Source organism: Mixophyes fleayi, chromosome 1, assembly GCF_038048845.1.
Source record: "Mixophyes fleayi isolate aMixFle1 chromosome 1, aMixFle1.hap1, whole genome shotgun sequence".
NCBI lineage: Eukaryota > Metazoa > Chordata > Amphibia > Anura > Limnodynastidae > Mixophyes > Mixophyes fleayi.
This window is the reverse complement of record NC_134402.1, coordinates 89,891,452-89,907,413: the sequence shown is the minus strand read 5'-3', so window position 1 is coordinate 89,907,413 and position 15,962 is coordinate 89,891,452. Positions and strand designations below refer to the sequence as shown.

Sequence of the window (15,962 nt, the reverse complement as noted above, 5' to 3'; positions counted from 1 at the left end):
TTTTCAACTTTTCTCTTACTGAATATGATTCTTCAGGCATGATTCTTATTAGTTACCACCACAAGCTTAAATGAACAGTAGGAGACCATACGCAAAGCACTACTGACACCAGTGAGGTAGAGATTAAATGTATTTGAACCATTGAGATATCTGTGATGTAGGAATTATTTTAACTTGTGTATTATAAGGGATAAGAATACCATACATCTCCTGTAAAACATCAAGGATAGTATTGGGGTTGGAGTTTGTTTACTTGGTCATGGAGCTCCTCTGTGATTTCTAATATATATATTATATATTAGAAATCACAGAGAGAGAGAGAGAGAGAAAGAGAGAGATATTCCATTTTTAAACATGAACATCTATCTATCTATCTATCAATATATCTATCTATATCTATCTCTACCTATCTATATATGTTATATATCTATGTATAGATAGATATATATATATATATATATATATATATATATACATATATATACATATATATATATATATATATATATATATATATATATATATATATTCCTCCATCTATTTAGATAGATAGATAGATAGATAGATAGATAGAATCTGTCATGTTTAACAACTGATACATAATCATCTTTTCTGAAACAACCCATTTTGTGTGTTTTTACAGTATCCTGTGTTCGGGACAAACCATCATATTTCGCATACAGACTGCATTCTGCAATTCATGTAAGTGGTTATACTTTATGTGCCATGTATAAGTATTTATTAATATTATATATTAAGTATTTATTAATATTATATTTATAAAAGTTAATCAACTAAGAATACAACCTACAGCCTACCTCAGAAACGATCAGCAGGCAGTCGCTGGGCTGAATGTGACATTCAAAACAATTTCTATGGCATACAAGCATCTTCAGATGATGTCGTATAATATCACATTTTACTAAGATTCAGCACAGAAGAGTTTATATATTTTTCTAATGAGGAAAATGCACACTGATCCAAATCAACCTATTTACTATGTGTCACACAATAGGTATTTAAAAGTCAAGTGTGCTCACTTCTGTTGGCTTAAAATGTTCAAGATATTGTGAAAATTATTAAAAAAGCGCTTACTTTAAATGAGTTATTTAATTCAGTAGCTTACTTATTACTACATTGCATTTAGGTGACATACTAGTGACATCGTATTTTCACTAAGCCATGACAACCAATTAGGTACTTGCTTATCTAACTTGCACTTAACAGATAAAAGATAATTGTTGATTGGTTGGTGTAGTTCAGAACAAATTGTTCACCTATATGCAGTGTTATTAAATCAGTTCAAGTGAAACTGTTATTGAAATTTATCTGCAGCTGCACAGGCAAATAAAATCCTTTTGCATGGACTTTGCTGCCACCTGGTGATAAAAGTTGTAATAAAAATTCTGCATCGAAACAGTAAGACATGGCAGTTATTTCTGCAACAAATTGTAATTTGCAATGTTTGTGAACTTAAAATACTTTATGTTTTTGCTTTGTTTACTATCTATAAGCAATCATGATGCAATAATCAGTAGCTAACAAATAATTATTTCAATGGTTTGGCTATAGTTTAGATTCCGACAAGGGCCTATCTATATGGCGCTTGTATGTTCTACCTGTGTTTGGATGTGTTCCATGCAGCTTCTCCAGTTTCCTTCCAGAGTTCCAGATTCCTCTCACACCCTAAAGACATACCTATAGGTTAATTGGCTTCTGACAAATTTAACCCTATTGTGTGTGTATCCCTATGTTAGGAAATATAGATTGTAAGCTTCATTGGACTAATGTGAATGACGACATGTTCTCTGTAAAGCACTGCATAATATGTAGACACTATATAAATAATTGTTAATAATAAATAAGGCTTATTGTACATTCCATGGAAACTAACACATTTAAGCAAGAAAAAAATGATCTGTTTTTGAGGAACTAAAGAATATATTAATAAATTATTCACAAAAAACATTTGTTAATGCTGCTGATTTGAGTGTGTCGATGGACTTACATGCCAATAATACAAATGTCAATTGTGAATTCAAACCTTAAGAAATAAAATGTTGCTTTTGTGGATTGTACCCATAATATTGTCATAAAAATGTTATTATTCTTAACTTAGAGCCCTTTAACATGTGCATAAACTCATATATTTTGCATACTGCTATAATACATGTTCTTCATGAGTATTAAAAACATCCAAGTTTAGATTTAGATATAATAATAATAATAATAATAATAATAATAATTTATATGCTTCGTGGGTTGTTACATTTCTTAGTCTATTATAGCCTGCGAACCACTCTAGTAGGCTGAATCTATCACACATACTCAATGCTGACATATATGACTAATTGTACTTTACCTCCTAGTACAGTTTTCTAAATGTAACTTACTGTGCTGTCATTTGATGCATGTTTTTGTCTTTTGTTCTGTTCAGGATTTTGGTTTCCACAATAAAACAATTATACGAACCCTAATAGCCAGAAGTGAAATAGATCTAATGAGCATCAGACAGAAATACAAGGAGAGATATGGAAATTCTCTCTTCCACGACATTAAGGTAAATGCAGACTCACGATGTACTGTATGTAGAATCAAAAGTAACATTTTTTTTTTTATAAAATATTTATTTAAATGGACAACAAATAGACACAAATGTGCAGGTAAAAGTACAAAGTAAATTACTGTTATGTGACCAAGTTTGTCATTGTTTGGTATATTATTACAAAGTAACAGGCCTTACCGGAGTAGGCATCCTCCCGAAAGTGATGGAGGTGGGGTTTAATGACTCGGTTTCACGTCATTAAGCCCCACCTCCTGCTGTGAAACGCCACATTTTTTGTTATTTTCTGGCAGGAGGTGGGGCTATGGTGATGCATGGGGTCACTATGCCCCCTACTACCCCCTGTCACATGACATCTCCTCTGGTATCTCCCAGAGGAGAGTTCTGAAAAGTGGGCAAGTATGATATCAGCATAGTTTGATACCAATAATAAAAATAAGGAAGGGGGGAGTACGGAAGAGGGAATGAAAAAATAAAGAATGGAGGATACAACAGGAAATATCCACATGGATAAATGCATGTAAAAAATATTCCATTTTAAGTTATGAGCATGAGAGTTTCTAACGCCATTGAGGGTTTGTAGCAGCATAATCCATAAAAAAAAATATTTTCTATGGTCATAGTAAGGACTTACGTCCTTGATTTTGAGTCATCCATGCATTCACATTCACACCAGTCCATATACATGTTTCTTATCATGCAGGCAATATGTAATTTTTTCAATAGATGCTATGTGCCATATAATGTTTTTAACCCTGGTGTGGAGGGAGGTTGGTACTTTTTCAATTTAGGCTATGCGGCTTTTAGCAGCTGCTAGAATATGGGACAACAGATTTTTGGGACATCAGGGTGTTTGTTTACATTTTGGAGAGGGTAACACCAGAGAAAGGACTTTTTGTACGGGAGCTTCAAGTATACCATTCAAAAAGGATTGTATTGTATCCCAGAAAGTGGAGTACCATGAGTAGGTCCACCAAATGTAGAGAAATGTATCCCTGTGATGACAGTTTCTCCAACAATCCAGAGTCAGAAGTAGGGGACATTTTGCTTAATCTATCAGGAGTATAATACCAACTATAATATAATTTATAGGCCGTTTCCTTGATTAAGTTGGAAATGGAGCTCTTAGCTATGCCCACCCTCCTCTTTCCTTATCCCTCTGCATCTGGAAGGAGACCCAGATGTCTCTCCCATTCTGTCTCAAGTCAAGTAATAAACCTTATAGTATTGAAATCATATTGAAATCAACTACATGGGGCGATTTAAGATTTCTGCAACAGATTCTCAGAAATTTTTCTAGTGAGAGAGAGGTTATTAAATGTTTAATTTAGATGTATTTAAAGGGGCTAAATGTTGCTTCTGGGGATTTTTTTTAGCATCAGAAAGGGATATGGCTGATTTTGTTCTACCATATTAGTAACATATCGAAATGCTGCAGTGATCCACTGGGTAAAACCAGTCATAGACATGCATGTGGGCAAGTCTGACGGGCAAGTGGGGAGTGGAGAGGCCATATCTAAAAGCAAAAGAGTCCCCCTTTTTTAGGGAGAACTGTATGGTTGGCAGTACATAAAACAAAGGAGGATATGTTGTTTTTGAAGGAACCATTTTGATGAAAGAGATAATAGATTTAAATATTTTGCTTCATTATTTAGCCAAGAGAGTGTATTGGTCAGAGCAAAACTAGATGCTATTTGTGTACAATATGAGACAATTTGATATCAGGAAAACCTCTTTCACCCCATATTATAGGTTTTCTAAGGATTGAAACTGAGATACTTGCATTCTGCCATTCCTCACAAAAATTATATTAATGCATTTTGGATGCTATTAAACATCAAGTAAGAGATTCGTACTAGAAGGGTCTGGAATAAATAGAGCCATTTTTGATTAATCTTCATTTTTACTGCTATGATCTTGCCAAGCCACAAATTTATAAGAGAGCTCCAAGTAGCCAGATCAATCTGTAGTTTAGAAAAAAGATAGAGAAAGTTTTCTTCCTATATTTGTTCATAGGGAGAGGTTATAAATACTCAACTATAGAAATAGTTGCAGACATATGGGACACTAAGTATAATGCTCATGTCAACTTTTGCATATGCATAAGGGTGTCTGGGACAAATTAAATACAGAAAAAAATAGTTTTATGTATAATAGTGTGTGGATAATAAATAATATGAATAAAACTACTTACACTCTATACATATAACACAAACAGTAACAATGAGAATAATGTTAGTAGCTCTTTTTAACAGTTGAAGGATGATATCGGATAAACGTCTCCAGGCACTGTAGTAAACTATTTTCTGACCCTAAACTTTCCTTGTCTGGGCCTTTTTGTGTTTTTGCATACTTCTCCTCATGCATCGGTTTCTTTAGGTGAACAAGAGTCTCCAGAGTTTGATACCGATGGGATGTGTATGCGCCACCGGGTTGGAATGCTGGTGGACTCACAGTGTTTTCTGTAATTACAGTGGCCTGTAGGAGCCCCCCGGCTAGAAAATTTTACTTTTCATTAATCTTTTATTTATGTTCAAATATAGACATCAGACAATTATTCCCCAAGGTACACGTAGCTACTGTCATTTTTCTTGAAGTTGAAGGAATTTGCCTAACTGGATTAGTGAAAAGAGTTGTCAGCATATCACAATGAAGCACCAAGAATTGCGCATGCAGGGGGAGGAGCCAGGGGCAGAGAGATGGATATGGTGCTCACAGTTTGATGAGCTCTGATTGATGGGGTGGGGGTGGAGCTTCTGTCAGTTTTGTGGGTGGAGCAATATTCCCAAGTCAAGCTGGTAATTAGAGATCACGGAGAGGAAGATAATCGGTGTCATCACAGGCAGCGAGCCCCCTTCTGTGTCTGGGCCTCTTACTCAAATTTCCTGTAACCCCCTGTTGGCAGCCCTGGCTATAATCATGATAGAAACACACACCCAACTGAGGTACTGTACCAAAAATAACTAGGCTAAATCTATTCAGATCTATCTAGATCTATCCAGTAGACAAATGGCTTACTTGCTCTCTTTATTACATCAACTTAAATAAACAAATTCTGCCCTAATCATAAATAAAGGGAACTCCAAGAAGATGCCTGAAATTTCTCGTGCCGGCCATGGTCATAATATATATAATAATATATATACATGCTGACCTTTTGTCAGATGTTGCTATGGTATACTGAAGTAAAATTACAAGCATTTCATAAGTGTCAAAGGCTTTTATTGACAATTACATTAAGTTTATGCAAACAGTCAATATTTGCAGAGTTGACCCTTCTTTTTGAAGATCTCTGCAATTCGCCCTGGCATGCTGTCAATCAACTTCTGGGCCACATACTGACTATTGGCCGCCCATTCTTACCTAATCAATGCTTGGAGTTTGTCAGAATTTGTGGGTTTTTGTTTGTCCACCCGCCTCTTGAGGATTTACCACAAGTTCTCAATGGGATTAAAGTCTGGGGAGTTTCCTGGCCATGGACCCAAAATTTCAATGTTTTGATCCCTGAGGGACTTAATTATCACTTTTGCCTTATGGCAAGGTGCTCCATCATGCTGGAAAAGGCACTGTTCATCACCAAACTGTTCTTGGATGGTTGGGAGAAGTTGCTGTTGAAGGATGTTTTGAAACCATTCTTTATTCATGGCTGTGTTCTTAGGCAAAATTGTGAGTGAGCCCCTTGCCTGAGAAGCATCCCCACACATGAATGGTCTCAGGATGCTTTACTGCTGGCATGACACAGGATTGATGGTAGCGCTCACCATTCCTTCTCTGGACAAGTGTTTTTCCAGATGCCCCAAACAATCTGAAAAGGGATTCATCAGAGAAAATGACTTTACCCCAGTCCTCAGCAGTCCAATCCCTGTACGTTTTGCAGAATATCAGTCTGTCCTTGATGTTTTTCCTGGAGAGAATTGGCTTCTTTGCGGGCATTCTTGACACCAGGCCATTTTCCAAAAGTCTTCACCTCACTGTGCGTGCAGATGCACTCACACCTGTCTGTTGCCATTCCTGTTCAAGCTCTGCATTGGTGGTGCTCCTATCCCGCAGCTGAATGAACTCTAGGAGACAGTCCTGGCGCTTGCTGGACATTGCTGGACATTCTCAGGTGCCCTCAAGCCTTGTTCACAAATATTGAACCTCTCTCCTTGAAGTTCTTGACGATCCAATAAATTATTGATTAAGGTGCAATCTTATTAGCAGCAATATCGTTGCCTGTGAAGCCCTTTTTGTGCAAAGCAATGATGACGGTGCGTGTTTCCTTTCAGATAACCATGGTTAACAGAGGAAGAACAATGATTTCAAGCACCACCATCCTTTTAAAGCTTCCAGTCTGTTATTCTACTCAAGAATGTTTCATTTCCACTCCTGCTCAAGGAGGCACTTGTACTCTGTGTACTCTGGAGTTTGATCTTTTGAAGTTTGATCTTATCTTTAATATTATTATTATTATTATTATTATTATTATTATTATCGTAGATTTGTAGGTAAAGGTGAGTAATTTGAATTGGATTCTGGAGGACAAAGGGAACCAGTGTTGGGATTTACAAAGTAGTACAGCAGATGTAGAGCGGTGGTAGAGGAAAATCAGTCATGCAGCAGCAAGAAGGATTGAAGTTTGGATATATGGGTTTATATTTTCACAGACAGTCTGCATGTTTTCCACCAACAACATGCTGCCAGCTGGAGTGGGCAGGAGTGGCGGATGCTGTACGAAAGACAGGGTGTGGGTTTTACTTAGGATATTGAACTCTAATTAAATCTTTATTAACATGTAGAGTCATAGGCATTATCAGCAATTTACATTTCATAAATAGCCAGGCTGGATTTGAGTTCTGAACGCAGAACTGAATGTAAGTCTTGATGAGGGATTACTCTTTTCTCAATCTTTATATTTTTACTAATCCTTGTACATGGAAGAACAATTACATTTATATATCATATTGAGAATTACAAAAACGAAACAAAAGATCCTTTCTTTTAAATTATTTTCTTTATACAGCATTTTTTATTGCCAATGCAACAAATACCATATGGTGTATTTCACAGATTTTACTCACAACAAAGATTTATAGGTTTGGTTTTTTTTTTTTCATTCCTTGCGAATTTTAGCCAGAAGCGATAATAATCCCATTCGGCTATTTTGCTGATTTGCAGCATGTCTGATAATGCAAAATGTCAAATGCTATTAAAACAGCAGATTCCCTTTTTCATCTGATTTACGAAGACTTTGCAGTAAACAGAGCAATCTAAATATGTTTTGTGACTTTTTTATTTGCAAAGATATGTTACACTGGATATAAAACTCTGCATATGGAAGAGCACAATTAATTTCATTTGAATGACTGAGGACTTAATATGGCACTGCAGATCTGTGTTTTAAAAGTACTTTTTACCTATTCATTTTTGTAATTACAACTGTCCATCATGGAAAAGCAGGCCTTAGATTTGCAGAAGGTAACATTTATTTTTTCACTGCAATAACATGAGAAAGGTGTTCCCCATCATGTAACTGTAAATGAAATAAAACACTACTGAACTAAAGAATGAGAAAGTGCCAGTACTGCCTTAACTGATTTTTTTGTTGGGTGGCAGTGTCCCTGTATGACATGAAAATGGATGATAGATTTTAAAGAGCTGGGCATGCCCCCCAAAGTAACTGGCACTAAGTCTGTGCGGGACAATGTTGGGAGGTACGTATTGAATGTGCTCATCTTGGAATGTTGTTGTGGTAATCAATATATGTGTGCATAAAATAGCACAAGTACACAAAACAGGCACATATCATAAAGCAGGAAGTCACAAAGCACATGTGGTTCAAGGTGGTTCCACGAACATGACAATGAATTCAGTGTAAGCCAATGGTCTCCACAGTTACCAGATCTCATTCCAATTGAGTACCTTATCTGTGTGGAGTTTGTATGTTCTCCCCATGGTTACGTGGGTTTCCTCCAGGTGCTCCGGTTTCCTCCCACACTCCAAAAACATACCAGTAGGTTAATTGGCTGCTAATAAATTGACTCTAGTCTCCCTCTCTCTGTCTGTGTGTGTATATGTTAGGGAATTTAGACTGTAAGCTCCAATGGGGCAGGGATGTGAGTGAGTTCTCTGTACAGCGCTGCGGAATTAGTGGCGCTATATAAATAGCTGATGATGATATACAATATTATATAGGTCCAATTATTAAATCACTTTTAATAGTAATGAATGCAACGATGAGAAAGCAGAGGTAATGTAATCAAAATTTTAACCAGCAGATGGAGACCAAGATCTCTTCCAGAAATGTATCCAATTATTTGTTAACATTGTATTAAATGATGAAATTCTCTAATTTGATTAGACTTTTTAGATTTTGTTGTATTTGTTTTCTTTGCAATATATATAAGAAATCATTGACTCCTGTAATGTTTGAAAAATTGTTTTCAGTTAATAAAATTACTGTCACAAAATGGAAATGTTGAAGCCCTGCAATTGGCTTTTATGCATGCTCCCCCGGGTAACTGTTCTTGCGTAGTAGAAACATGTAATTCCAGTTTTACAGGAATTGAAAACACTGTCTAATGAATACAGCTCTCTGTCTCTGTATGTTTTTTTTATTATGTATGTCTTAGAATGTTGAGAAAAGGTCACATATTTAAGACGTTTGTATAAGTGTCATACCAAACATCAGCCACACATATATACATACATATCTATAATATAAAAGCCTAGCGGCGTGTGTTAGTCTGTGTGTGGAAAAAAACAAAACAAGCTGCAGCGCCACCTGCTGGGCAGGGTTATACACTGACCTACTAAATTCTTAGCATTATCTTATATATAAAAGTAAAAGCCTAGCAGCGTGTGTTAGTGTGTGTGTGTGTGTGTGGAAAAAACTATTTTCTCAGAAAGGGCTCATCCAATTGACCTGAAATTTGGTATACTGACATTATTTGACCAAAAAATTAGAATAGTGAAGTCAGTTAACTTCCATCATCCCCCCTTGCCCCCGTGGGAGGGGTAGTAAAGGCTAAATTTACGAGTTGAGGGCTCAAACTCATTTTCGTGAGGTAATTTTACCTCATGAACACACATGTGTAGCGGCGTGTGTTAGTGTGTGTGTGTGTGTGTGGAAAAAAACTATTTTCTCAGAAAGGGCTCATCCAATTGACCTGAAATTTGGTATACTGACATTATTTGACAAAAAAATTAGAACAGTGAAGTCAGTTAACTTCCATCATCCCCCCTTCCCCCCGTGGGAGGGGTAGTAAAGGCTAAATATACGAGTTGAGGGGTCAAACTCATTTTCGTGAGGTAATTTTACCTCATGAACACACATTAAAAAGGGCGCTTGCGTCGGGAAGTAACGCTTTTCCCCTGAGGAGGCCTGGGCTAGGCCCAAATGCATGACAAGAACCTTTTTAAGACCTTAAGTAGCTTGATTTGACTAGAATGCATGAGTATCATGCACGGGTTAACTTGTATATATATATATATATATATATATACATGTATATATATATATATATATATATAGATAGATAGATATACACATATATATATATATACACGCATATATTTAGACATATACACACACACACATATATATATATATATATATATATATATATATGATAGAAACCTTGGTTACAAGTTTGAATTTTACCAGTAAACAATTTAAGCATGTTTTCTTTAAAATGTATAATTGCATAACTTATTCTAAACTTAAGTTGCACAAACACAGAACTTGAACTAATTTATACTTTTAAATTGTTCTCATGAAAAATGCTTCTTAGTTTATCCTAATCTTTTTAATTAATCATGAGAGTGTGTTATCGGTATTGTCTATATCATACCTGTGTGCTTTTTATACCTCCCCGGAGAGGGAGGTGGGGTGATGACACAATTTGCATCATCATGCATCCCCCCCCCCCCTTCACCCAGTGTGCAATGCCGCAATTCGATCAAGTACATGGAGGTGTTCAAAAATTAGATTTAATTTTGCAGAGCGCAATTATTGAAATAAAATAAAGAGGTGGAGAAGGAACATTTTTATGGCTGTTCTTTGCAAAAGGACTCGATTATTAAACAAGCGATGACCCGGAGCAGATCAAATCTTTCTATATTTTAAATGGGATGCCTTAGTCCAGTTACACTTTGGGGGACAAGCACATTTCTCTGTGCACTCTGCCCTATGTAAAATAAAGCTTCAAACACACAAAATTGCCACATGTACCTAATCTAAGCCATAAATGAGGCTAAAAGAAGCAATATTTAGCAAATATTTTACTTAAAGGAAGTGGACATGACCTGTACACTTTTATACAGTATGCCTCTTCAGATTTGTCTTCTTCTCTGTACTTCCAGGTTCACTACTAGATACTGTTACCTGAGAGCAAGGAATAGGTGTGCAGGGGGGGGGGGGGGGGCAAACACTGGTGCAAAATCAATTCCTATTGTACTGCACATCATTGTACTTCATAAAATTACCTTTATAATGTTTTTATTTTCTTTTACAGTTTTTTGTGTGCTTTATTAATCAGTTGTAGCACAGAGGTATTTTCTTACTTGTCCTCAAAACAGCCTTATGTTTGTTCTGTGCATTTAAATTCAGTAAATATCATTAATGAAAGTGCAAAAGTCCAAAACCGATGTAGAAATGCTGGTTTGTAATGGCATATGCCTAGTTTGTACGAATGCACATGAATTTATAGGCAGATGCCTGGATTTGAGTCATTAGAAGGCAACAATTATATGTGTGCAAAAGTTTGCACAATGAAATGGGAGGAGATAGACAGAGCAAGGGATGCAGGAAGGACAAGGTTATTTAAATGGAATAAAGGGATGGACATGACATATTTATAGGAAGATCCCCTGCTTTGCAGGAGGACACACAGCATATTTCTCTACGCAAAAGGGCTTGCTTTTCTACCACCTGTGGGGTGGTAGAAACTTCCAATAGGAAGCAGAAGATGCATTTTTGCGGAAAAGAGCATTTCTAGGTTTGCTTAGTCCAATGTAATAAAAACATACGAACAGACAAAAGTGCCAGATGTAACAAAGACAGCCAGGCTATCCCACTTTCATGAGTAAGAGATAAATTAGGTTCAAATATGGAGCATTTTATGAAAAAATAAATAAACATTCAAATTAAAGAATTTGAAGAGTCATAACATTGTAGTAAATTGGACGTTGTAGAAGTGATTCCCACTTCACACACACATCAGATTAATTCCTAAACCCAGAAAACTTTGAGCTTGGTGGACAAATAGGTGCACTTGCACAAATAAAGAAGCTGTGTGTATCTGCACTTTTTGCGGTTTAGAAATGAACTTTCCTGCCTGTGCTTTCGTCCAAATATATACAGCATTGAGTACTATGCTAAATTAAAACAATATACATCACATTATTATTCTTTTCTTCACAGCATTTTGCATCGGGACACTATGAAAAAGCTCTGCTTGCCATCTGTGCAGGGGACGCGGAAGACTACTGAGAGACATCTTCAAATTGGACAACATTAAAGTTACTGGATAAATTGAATAACATTGCTTTGAAGAAATTATCACAAAGTTGTCTAGAGATAGGATTAATTCAATCAGAAGATTTTGATCATCTCATTTAATGTTTTTAATAAGAAGCTATACAAATTTCTGAAGGAATTGTGTTTTTAAAGCAAAATAAATATTATATTCTTACCTTAGAGTTGTTGTAAGGCCTTTTGATATTTTAGAAACACTGCATTCACATTTGCTTACTCCGGTATACAGACTGTAGTGTGTGCTCCCGCAACTGGTGATGTAGATATGACCTTACTTAAATAATATAATCAAATGCCGACTGTGACAGGATGGACCTCCTATGCCACCCTGTCTGTTGTGTTGCTGGGGACTGGTTGGGCTTGCCTTGCCACGGTCCCCATTTCTTTATCCCAAATGCGCCCTCTAACCACAGTAGGATGCTGCTGCCACCACTAGGCTCCTTAGTGGCACCTAGAATCGCATTGCTTCTGGATAACGCTCGCTGCTAGTGTACCTCCTTGCTGATACACTTGGGCTGGTACCCGTGACCATTAGCCTTCAGATCAGGGTTGTTGTGGATGTTTCCCCTGGCCTATCACACTGATCAGAGCTGCAGGGTAGCGGGCAGAGCGTTGGTACTGGATGCAGGGTCCCAACCTCAGAACAGCCAGATAAGGGATTAGATTTGGTCTAATCTGCAGGTCACATGAATTACAAGGTAACTAGTCATCAAAGCAGGGTCTTGAAGCAGTGATGTTTTATTAGCTCAAGTTCCTAATAAGGACAGTTACATACACTAGTTTGAGGTACTAGTGATATCCAGAAGTACAGATGGTATAATAATAATAATACATGGTCAAACACTGCACTTTTATACAAAATTTACACAGATACCTTGGAATGAGGTAATCCAACCTCCTAACCTCCTCCCCTCTAACCAATCTAGGTGCTTTATGCAGCCTTCCCATAAATCAGCTTGGAGGGGTGTAACACCTTTTTACATTGCTACTAGCAGCACCACAACATCTAAGCTTTTCTATTGAATGTTTACCATCAGGATATAACATTCATATAATCTTGCTTTGAATGCAATTTAACTTGCAAAATTCATATTCATCTGTGATCACTTGCCTAGGGAGTATACCAGCAAGTATAATTACCTCCTCCTTTCTTTCAGGTTCAACAGATGTTTTGTTCACTGAGCAATGAAAAGGGCTAATTAACATGAGATTACCTGTCTCTAGACAGTAGCAAAACCCAAACATGACATACTGTCTTAGAAGTCCATTCATTTCCATACAAAACACATACCAATATAAAAAGATAAGTACATTGGCAATGATATACAGTGGTGCATTGCACTCCTAATTAAAATAAATATCTTCAATAAGTTATTTCTACGTGATCCAGCTACAAATAAGTTATTGTGATCCGGGCACACCTACCAAACTGCAATTCTACCTTTGATACAAATTTCCATATCTTTATAAATTAGACAGTGCATGCTTTAATTTGGGAAAACCCACAAAATGCTGGATTGTAGGGTGGCAGTGTTGTTGGGGCTAGTGTAAAACTCTATGCTAGTTTAAGTGGAGTATGAAGCAGGTTTGATTGTAAATCGGCTAGAAGTTAGGTAACATTCAGTAGCCTTCAGTGAAGAGTCACTGTCAAACTCATAGGTAACCTTTCGGCGCCCAGGTGTGATGCCAAAGAGATTTGCTATGGTGCATTTAGCTGCATTACTGGTCTTCCTGGGGGGATGGGAGGAAGTTACATAATGTTTATTGGGAACTATAATAATTTCCAATAACATGCTTTAAAGGTGACTTCACTTTCTTCACTTCTGTATGAGCCAAGAGCTTTCCATTATAACAGGGAGTGAAGATAAATGATTGATCAGCCTGTCATTAAAATATTCATCTTCACTTGTCTTCATGAAGCAAAAATCTGCCCTCTCCAGTCCCTCCCTTCAAAGAGAAAGATATGAGTCCTGATTTTATTTAAAACAAATAGAAAATCTTACTTATACGTTTCTGAGGACCATGATAAGATATTTGTTGGTTAGAGGCCATGGATTATCACTGTAAAAGGAAAACACCATTACAACAGATACTAATGTAATTTTAGTGGGTTAATGGAGGTCTTTGAAAGTTGATGGAAACTCCTGATAAAAAGGCGAAAAGCATAGACTTCATTCAGTAAACTAACAAGCAAACATTCCAACAAATCGCATGAATTATCACCTTAGCTAATGGGGCTTTTTCACCCCTATACTTAGCCTATAAAGTTTTTTTGTTTTTATTTTACAGTGAATGGGTTAAATAGACTATAAAGGTATATCTTATAACTGTATTTTTTATTACTGTTGGAGAAGTAATAATAAACAAAACTCAATCATGACTATTGTTTTTAACAATATCAACAATGTATCTTCTTCAAAATTATTTGAATAACACGGAGGGGCTAAATGTATCAAACAAATGTTTTGTTAAACTAAAAACAAATATTATTATACCCCCCAACAGGGAATATCACTGTGGGCGCTGACCAGTCAGTATAATACGTCCAGTATTGAATAATTGTAAACATATATATAAAGACAAATCAACAGAATGTCCAATCATTTTTGAATTGATTGCTGCTCCTTAAAAGGTTGTTGTACTACAACCTTATTGTGTATAGTGGATTCTGTATTATATTATATAACTGTTAGACAATGTTTTATTCAAAAAGTGGTCTATTTCAGAGTTAAGTGATGGTAGTGGCTCAGTTAGATAGGCACTGTTTGTGTGAGTAAAGGCTCCGAGTTCTATTCTCTGCAAGAATGAGGTTCAAAGTAAAGGCTAGTTTAAATTTAGTAGTTCGTGTTTTCTAGCTGCGACTAACATATTTGAATAGAGGAAGAAAAGAATACATAATGAAACTAAATGTTACCAGTGGCTCAGAGAGATTAACATTGTTTTATATAACTAAACGTCATAAAATTTAAAATTTAGTTTTAGAAATATTCATATATTTAGATAACATGTCTCCAGTTTATGATCTCATTGTTTGAAATAATTTTTTAGTGATGTATGGGTGGCCACCATATATACAATAAAGAGTTGTATTGATTTGTAAATTAACTCGTCAATAGTGATTTTTTTTATATGTTTTAGAGTGACTAATTGTTTTTTAATTTTGATTGGTTGATGTGGGTTTAAAGGGAAGTCTGCCCTGCACTGCATTAAATGTCTATGAGGAAACCACAGCTGTGGAGAAACACGTAAGTCGCTCTGTGTTGTTGGAACACAGGACGCAATCTAATAAAACTGGCTGACTATTGGATTTGGAAAAGTTTGGAAGTCTAAAGACCCGGGTGTCTCATTGAGATAAATGCACATGTTTGAACTCTACTCTATGATAATCCGATTGTGAGGAAGCCAGGAGTTCTGAAAGCTAAGGGTGCTGAAATAACGTATAACAGCAGTGGATTTATACCGCTACACAGACCCTGAATGGAACGGGCTTAAATAAGAATAGACCGCGTGGTGATAATTTATGTTCTACTAATATGTGCAATTGACTGTTGAATGAGAACATATTGCTCTAGACTTCCGAAATAGCCATTGATATAATTGTGGTTGATAACTGATCAGTAATATTTCCCCCTATGGAAGCCGGAAATTCGAAACGCGAAAGAAGCTGAATTAGTGTATAACAGCAGCGGATATATACCGCCAACACACGCTAAACAGATCTTAAATAGAACTGGCTTAATCAAAAACATACTGGATAGTGGCATTTATGTTATTTTATTGATACGTGCAATTGACTTTTTGCTCAAATGAATGAGAGCTATATTGCTCTAGACTTTGTAAAGTTGCGATTGAAACAACTGTGGGATTGAAAACTGATCAATA

General features: G+C 36.3%; 1 protein-coding gene across 1 annotated transcript in view; it reads left to right on the top strand.

Annotated features, from left to right (window-relative positions):
- Window positions 1–12,242, top strand: part of ANXA10 (annexin A10) — an 86,408-nt gene extending 74,166 nt beyond the window's left edge. The window contains exons 10-12 of the mRNA XM_075189500.1: window positions 644–702; window positions 2,438–2,560; window positions 11,967–12,242. Of these exons, the coding sequence (XP_075045601.1) occupies window positions 644–702; window positions 2,438–2,560; window positions 11,967–12,035 (251 nt within the window). The 3' untranslated portion in view covers window positions 12,036–12,242. The remainder of the gene's footprint in view (window positions 1–643; window positions 703–2,437; window positions 2,561–11,966) is intronic.
- The last annotated feature ends 3,720 nt before the right edge of the window (window positions 12,243–15,962 follow it).